The sequence below is a fragment of the Brachycentrus maculatus genome, unplaced genomic scaffold (genome assembly GCF_059751285.1).
Source record: "Brachycentrus maculatus isolate JH-2025_06_01 unplaced genomic scaffold, ASM5975128v1 h1tg000144l, whole genome shotgun sequence".
Taxonomy (NCBI): Eukaryota; Metazoa; Arthropoda; class Insecta; order Trichoptera; family Brachycentridae; genus Brachycentrus; species Brachycentrus maculatus.
Window position 1 is genome coordinate 1,053,629 of NW_028280897.1, and position 8,859 is coordinate 1,062,487.

Genomic DNA, 8,859 nt, shown 5'->3' on the forward strand with positions numbered 1-8,859 from the left:
TTTAAAATAACTTCATTAATCCTAACAATTGTGAATGTTGCCAAGTGTTTCCAAATTCCGTAATATGACTTTTATAGACACAGTTGACTGTTTTTATTTGCGGCGAATTTAATCTGTAGAATTTAACTTTAAAATTATGTCATATTGGTGTGCACATTTTAGACCTTAAAATACTTTGTTTTGTTAAACATCCTGATTAAACGCTTCCTGGTCACAGCTATCTTGGTAAATTGAGAGCTTACCATACACTCCTATAGAAATGAACAAAATAATATAATAGCATTAATTTTAAATGTAAGAAATTTGAAGATGTAAAAAAATTATTTGAATATATATTTATTTTTTTTACAAATATTTATTGTGTTTCCGTCAAGGAGTATTCAGGAAAGTTTCATATGCATGGTAAAAAAATACCCTTACTGTGGCATATTTTGTGTACATAAGCTGTTGAACAAAACCATTAATGATTGGCAGAATCGTGTTTCGAAAATATTTTTGTAAAACAATTAAAATTTTTTGACTAAATTTCTTTAACCTTTCCCTTCAGGTGCTAAAATAAAACGCGCGTTCCGGTGTTGGGTAGTGACTACACAATAAAAAATTAGCGATTTGAAATCGGAAAAATACGGACATAGCTAATCCCCTAAATTAATTATAAATCAAGTCAAAAATTTTAATAATGTAAATTTATTTGCTGAAAACATTTAAAAAAAACCATTTGGCAATGCTCACGGAACAAGCATAGGTCCACTCTTGTCGGGAGCCCAAAAGCTACTGCCTCTAACCCGAGAACATTGAGCTCTGAGCTCCTCACGCTTGCACAGTGCAAATATGCAAGAGTGAAATTTGAATATAATGTCGCGGTTCCTGTACACTCTTGACGCGCTGTTTATACGCGAATTAGTTTCCGATATTCACAAAATACCTCCGATGAACCCGATAAATTCTGGTTATTATTAATATTATTTTTTAAATCAATGCGTAAATATGTTATGGAGGAATACCTAAAATCTTAGCCTTGTATTTATTATATGTATAGAGATATTATGGTTGTTACAAGCAATTTGTACAAGGTACACAATACTGGGAAGGGAGGGTTAAATTAAACTTTCATTGAAAAAAAGAACAAGTTTTTTTAAAAATTGTATTAGATCATATAAAAAAAGCATTTTGACACTTTCAAATGAATCTTGAATATTCATAATATACAATACTCATAATATACATCAGTCGGCTAGCTTGCCGTCCCTGTTCAAGTATGACGGGCGACGTGGCGTAGTTGGGTAGACGCTCAACTGCGTTACTGGCGCCGCGGGTTCGATTCCTGCCAATCGCAAAATAAATTCAAGAAAGATTTATTTTCAATTGGTCTGGGTGTTTGTGATGTATTTTCACATTTACCTTCCCTATCCTTACTATCCTACCTGCAGATCTAAAATAGACGCATTGCGGGTTTTTCTATTTTAAATTTAAAAAAAAATAATAATAATGTATTCCAGTCAGGAAATGACAGGAATAAAATATTGTTTGCTGTCGTTTTAACATCATTGGTTCATTTCAAAAGCATATGATCTCATCAAATTATAAAAAAACTTTTTGTTTTTACACAATACATATTTAACAATAAAAAATTTCATTATTTTTAATTTTAAAAAAAATATTATCACGCCGCTTCACCGCAGGGGAGGCATAAAAAATAGAAAGCCACACCAATCTGTCTTTGCAGACAATCTTCGCCTCTTCCAAATTCATGCATCTTTTCATACATACCTGCCATATATTTTTCATAAAATTTTATACTTTTATAAATACAAAAAAAAACATGAAGTAAATTGAATCTGACATTCCTCCTGAGTGATAAAACGCTATTTTGAAGAGAAAAAAATACGTTTGACCAAAACACAGTCTATATTTGTTTATGAATTATTAATATATATAAAGATTTTTATATATATTATTTTATAAATACATAAAATAATTTAAAAAAAAAACAAATATCTAGATCAAAATTGAATATATATTTTTTATGAATTAGTGAATGAGTTTTTAATACATTTATTTTACTCAAAATGAAAATAAAATTTTGGAAATATTTGTAAATAAATAATTTAAATATGTATCTTAGACGCTGTAAAATATACCCTTTATTCTTTAAAATGAACTAGTAATTTATTTTTTCTCCAAGTAATAATTTATTTTTTCTAATAAAATGTAATATATTTTGTCTGATTTAATAGAGGACTTTTATCCATTTTTAAATGGAAATTAGTACTGAATTGATTGATTAAACAGGGAGATAGAATAATACCTAAATATGTAATGTATATATATTGTAGAGTTTACAATACAAAAACATGTTCGTAAAAAATTTCAAAATGCATTTTTATTTATACGTACTTATGTTACACATTTGGTTAAATATTGAATACCCTGCACTTCCTAAAAAAATATATATATACAAGCATATCGTGGGATACTGGCAAAAAACCTTAACTCTAAAATCCCTGTTTGAATAATTCTTGTTATTGAAAGCTTTTAGCCCGAATAAAATTCCCACTTTTAAACCTAAAGTTAAATTTACTTTTAAAACTACATAAATATGACATTTCATACTACTTAGTGTATTTTGCCAGCACACCCACTATATATACAACCTTAACAATGTACTATTTTTTAAATTTTATTTACCACTTATTTATTGTATTTGTTTTTGTATCATTATTTTTTAAGATAGTTGTGCATAAACATTTTTTTTTTTAAATGGAATTTGTAACTAAGATTTGATGTATCTGCATTATATATAACTAAAATGTGATGTTTTGCTTATTTGAGCATATATTATTTATATTTATTTGACTAAGAACACTTTTTACAATATTTTGTTTGTTTATTTTTAGTATTTTTCATAATAAATGTATTGATAAATGTATTAATTGTTAATTTTTATTTCTCCCTTTTCTTTTCCAATAAATCCTATGTTATGTGGACCACAACCTTATATAGCTTATACATGGTATTGACATTTCAAATATTTTAACCCTTTGCCCAATCGGGCAAACAATTTGCCCGTAACACACACTGGCAAAAAATGGGTCTTTGCTGATTTGCCTGTACCTGGTTTGGGCACCCCGAAAAGAAATAGTTCAAACTGATTTTACCATATTTTTTTTATTAGTTTTATGTGCATGGAAAATAGTTGACTCTGTCGCCCAATGTTAGTATTAATTCTTAATAAAATCTTCATTATTATTCATCGCTCAAAGGGTTAACATATTAAATACTATAAGCTGACAGTCTGCGTTCTGTCTTCGAAACGGTTGACCACAATATTCTCCTGGAATGCTCGAAGAAGACTTATGGCATTTGTAATAAGGTACAAGCATTTTGCTCTTACCTTAGAGAATGTGAATATTTTGTTATACAGTGGAACATCTCATAATGATCGCATTATGAGCAAAAAAATATGTGAAACAGTTGCTCCCTTAACTAGTGACATTTTGAACGATAAGTTTCAGAGAAAGGGGAAGTCCCTTTTTCACGACATTTACTTGTGAACCGGGACTTCCATGCCAGTCAAAACAAATAATGTTACGCTTAACGAGTAAGATTCTGGAACTAATTATGCTCGCCATGATAGGTTCCACTGTATTTCAAAATTTAAAATCCCCCAATCATTCCGTCTCTACTGGTGTACCATGAGATTTAACCCTAGGTCCTCTTCTATACCTTCTCGATACCAAAAACGTTGAAAATATAATAGAACTATATGATTTCATTAATTGATTCGGCAGTCACATGGTAAAATCTATCCATTTTTAATTCAAGTTTTTATTGTAAACTGGGAAAGAAAGATGAACTTTTTGACAGTTAATAAGTGCATTGAGAGAATAGGACAATTGATAGCCGAACACAGGTTGATATTGAACCTATCCAAAAGAGAACATCTCTGGATAGCCACTCCTACATGACAGAATTTAATTTTGGCAAGTTACAAATGGCAATTGAGATTGTGAGCAAAAAATGTTCTATAGTGATTTATTCCGGAAACATTCCTGTTTAATAAAAATGTTATCTTCAACATAGAGTTGTGAGATGTTGGCGAATATTGTGGATTCATTGGTCAGAACATGTAGGGAACAAGGAAGTATCAAGCAGGGTTGGGGAGTCTAGATGCTTACTAAATAAAGTAACATAACAGCAAGGCAATGGATTGGCCATACATAATATGAGACACCCAGGCTGCTTCTTACGATTGCGGAAGGCATGTGCGAAGGCACAGACTACAGAGGACCGCTTAGCCTACATGGACCAAATTGTCTCCGACATGCATTGAAGCGGGTACCCCGAGTTGAAGAGACGAGCAGAGGATAAAGTTGGGTAGAGACTGACCACGAAAGAAGCAAACCAATCATCACACAGATTGTAACCCTCGAAGAATAATTGTGAGAATAATTTCCAGCTCGTAGAGTCGAAAAACTCAATGATCGATGATTGATTGTTAACGGTTGGCAGCAAAATGTCGAGTACAGAAATTATGAATGTTTTTATTAAAATCTGTATTTCTTGCTATTATTACAATTTTTTTTCAAATGTTAGTTTATAAAAATTATTTTTTTAATAAAGTTTTAACAAACGTGATACAGATGCTTAGTTGCATATTAATTTATAATGTTTTCATTTTTTACTCTGTCATACATAGATTTTCCACGCGTTTTTCACAAGGGAACGCATTACGTAAGAAATACTATTGTCATAAGGTACTTGAATTTAATTCTACTATAATTCGGAATTAAAGTACAGCATTTTGTAAAAGTAATATATCGCTCACTCCTTTCAAGAACGTCATAAATCATAATTCGTCAATTTTCAGTTGTGCACGTTTTCGGAATGCCCAGAAAATATACTATATCCCAGCAAAAGTGGCATATTTTTAAATTAATATTTACCCGCTACAGGGCAGAAAGTGTTGTTTTTGCATTTTGAAGAAAAGGTATTGTTTAATTATTTTTTTAAACATACTAAATATTTTTCAAATGGAGTAAAAACCTTCAGGTTTTACTAAAAAAGATCTGTTGCAATGTAAAACGTTCAGTAAGTTGCTTGATATTTATTTTTAATACATTGTATTATATTTTTAAATTTTAAAAACGCTCTCCTGAAAAATCAAGTTTTTTGATTTATGACGTTCTTGAAAGGAGTGAGCGATATGTACTATTTAAATTTGTACAGAACGTTTGTGTTAGTGATTGTACAGAGCCATCTGTAGTGGTTTTTTCAAAGTTTTTTTTAAATTGATCAATATCAAGTTTTGGTTTGAACATTTGCTAATAAAATCGGTTCAGTGGCGCACCCCACCCAGGGATCGGAGAAAGTGTTTTTAACTTTGGCACAAAATACTTGCAATGTAACTTTGTTGTACATGCTGTCGTTATTTTGACTAACAACGACAATTTAAGTTTCTTTTTCATTTATAAGTTTAAAAACAGTGATAGATCTACCATAAAATTAACGGTATGGAAGAAAAAATGTATATACTTACTCATCAACGCTCGGGTAATATAATACTTATTCCTTGGGAAATGGTTCGTTGTCGTATTCACTGGTATTAGGAAAGCATAACATAGGTTATATTTCCATGTGTTTAAAAGAGAAAAAAAACTCCAAACCATTCACATTTTATTTTTGTTATATAACAAATGATTATTTCATTGATATACAATACATAAATTGTAGCATTTCTTGTTATGAAATTAAAACCGGATAAAAATTGGTATATTTATCGTGAAATATAACTTGAATGGATTATTCGTTCATCGTGACAGTTTTTTATGCAAATACTTTGTGAAAGTAAATTGTCGTAGAGCACTTCAGACACTTTGAAACCTCGATTAATTGCGTTTTGAGGTAAATGCAAGTTTAAATTTAAAGATTCGATGAATGTTCGCTAGGACATGTGACATATTTTTATCGCCTTGGCGTCGACCGGAGTAAACCGGAATTGCCATCCTGATTTGCAAGATTATTGGATATTATAGACAGCTCCGGTTCATTGTGATATCGCTCCGGTTAGAAAAAAAAATCTTCTTGTTCTGAGGAAATGCAGACTTTAAGGACCATATCTAGCACGAGTCTACGAAATAGAAAAAGGAACACCAGGAAATATGCGAGATCGAAGATGTTGTTAGGCGAGGAAGACAACGAAGAAGACAATGATATGCGCATGTGAGGTGAATGGAACCATCCAGACTTCCCCACATTGCATTGCACGGCCAACCCCAAGTTAGACGACTCGCGAGCAGATCACTAAAGAAATGTATTGATAGCTGGAAATCGACGAGGAAGAAGAATAAGAGAAGAGATATTCTTATTTTCGAGTGGTACATAAGCCAACGTATCGATTTGGCTCGATCGTGATTATATGAAGGTATGTCCTGCGCTCCATTGTCATGAGAATGGGAATAGAATATGTTTGAAGAGATGCTGATGACGTGAGTGAAGTAGCTCAGGGTGATGAAAATTATTTATACAATGAAAAATATATGGAGGATGCGTAGTAAGTAGAAATATAACCATATATATATATATATATATATATATATATATATATATATATATATATATATATATATATATATATATATATATATATATATGTATTGTCATGGCACTCGGGGTTGCATACCCGCATTCGTACAAGCTCGTTAAAGCTACCGTTAAGGCGTGTTAGTCTCTGTAATATTATAATAGCACAAATAAAGTAGTCAGTCATTCGTTTCACGTGTCCAAACCATAGTCCAGGTGGTTTAGACGTCAACCTAAAAAAATAGTTTTGATTTTTAGCGTAAATTATTCTTAGAATCAACATCTCAACATAGACGAAGAAGAATATAGAATTGTGAAGTCGGTCTATTTACAGGGCTTTTCATGGCTAGTTTAAGAGATCACTTTATACACGTGTACCGTGTACTCAAAACTAAGATTTGTGATTTAAAAGTACTAGATTTGTGATTCAAGATTTGAACACAAAAAAAATATGTTTCTTAAAACCCTAGAAGTGTGTTGGGAACAGTAGAGATAAACCAGTGTGCGCCAATCAGGAACTTATCAGTATTTGCTCTTTGCTAAGAGAAAACCACGTAAAACTCTACAGGAGAAGCCGGACTGTTAACTGTCGTCAACAGGCCATCTGTTACAAGAAGAGCTTTCGGTATTTTATGTTCTAGCTTGGTTTATGGTACCAAGTCTTTCTATGACACTGACTGAGCTAGGAGAACGAAGTGAGAAAGATTTGAGAAAGGACAATTAGTAAACTGGAATTCGGTCGCTGACGACTGGAGGGATTGAAGGCGAATTGGTCATAGAAGAGAGGGAATATTATTAAATCAAAATAATTCAACACGTTGACTGCCAACTACGCGATAACTCGTATATTGCGTTCTTCGCTAGGACACCAACTACGAGTTATCTCGTACTGTGTTTACTTGCCATATTCGTGCAGCTACGATAAAATTCCTAGTACATACATCAGTGCTAATATGGGTAGATGGCTTCTGGGAAGAGAACAAAAAATCACGCTGGCTTATATAAACAGAAAATTTATTATTAAACGAACAGAAAATATAATTATAAAAAATATTGGAAATCAAGAAGTAAAATATTATTTTTATTTACAGCATTTTGAGTGTGTCCAAATACTGGTTCACAAAATCTGGATTATCTCCAATTACAGGAGTTATTTTCATATTATTTTTTCACATCTCACCAAAGATGAAGAAGAATATGGAAGTCTGGGCATTTACGGGGCTGACGACTGTCATAGGCTGGTTTAAGTGATCTTTTTACACACGTGTAACATTCACCAATTCTACCCATTATTGACAACCACACTACTGAAATTCTTGGAAGTTCCATATATATGAACCAACTTAGAAACCTTGTTATTGAATCACTAGAACTTTACTAGAGACATCTATTGGTGAGATGTAAAAAAGCTTTTTAGTAAGCAAAAACTCTTACATTTGTTTGTGAGGTCCGAATCCTGGATTATAATCACATTCATGAGAAACGCCAGAAAATTTCATTTTCATTTTTATTATTTTAGGTTATAATTTGACCAGATAATTTATTTACAACATTTAATGTCAACCAGCCGTAAATGCCAAGACTTTCATATTCTTCTTCATCTTTGATGGGATGTCAAAAAATATATATGAATATTTTTATTGTTTGTGAAATTGGCTTTTTAGACTGGAATTCCGAAAATTGTCGTGGCAGTCAACGAGTTAACTTTGACTTTTTTTTTTAGATGAATTTCGTATTCTTCGTGGTCGTGATCTTTGCGATGAGCGCGTGGGCTTACGATCCGAACGACCCAGAGATCGCGGAGATTCTGCCTCCCAAAGGACAGTTCGAAGCCTTCTACCCCAACACTCCGCAGGGGAGCGCCGCCCGCGCGCCGCACGCCCATGGAACCTTCTTTAAGCATCGCCACCCCGCCCTGGTCGACGCCAAGAACGCCGCCGCCTACGGCTACCGGTTCGACGGGGGAAGGAGATTCAATTTCGACTAAAATATTGTACTTAAAATTTCGATTAGAAATTTCATATAGGAGATCAGAAAAAATATGTTCCGATTAAAATAATAAAAACATTTAATTTATTTTCATTTTTATATTTTATATATATCGTAGTCAAACGTATAGAAAGTGACCGTGTGGATTTTTTACAAAAACGTAACTATTTGACTGTTTGATTTTTTACAAGCTTAATATTGCCCTGAAAAAATCCCAAAGGATTTTAAACTTGGAAGTATAATATATTGACTTGTTAAAAATGACTAACTGCATTGATGTTTATTTTT

General features: G+C 32.2%; 1 protein-coding gene across 2 annotated transcripts; it reads left to right on the plus strand.

Annotated features, from left to right (window-relative positions):
• Positions 1-5,364: 5,364 nt before the first annotated feature.
• Positions 5,365-8,651, plus strand: LOC148308888 (uncharacterized). 2 transcript variants are annotated; one of them, XM_088260939.1, is made up of 2 exons: positions 5,365-6,424; positions 8,306-8,651. In XM_088260939.1, the coding sequence occupies exons 1-2, from the start codon at positions 6,419-6,421 to the stop codon at positions 8,567-8,569; spliced, it is 270 nt and encodes an 89-aa protein (XP_088117065.1). In that variant the 5' UTR covers positions 5,365-6,418; the 3' UTR covers positions 8,570-8,651. The 2 variants fall into 2 exon arrangements, with proteins under 2 accessions (XP_088117065.1, XP_088117066.1); XM_088260940.1 differs by having other exon boundaries at positions 5,371-5,511.
• Positions 8,652-8,859: the final 208 nt, after the last annotated feature.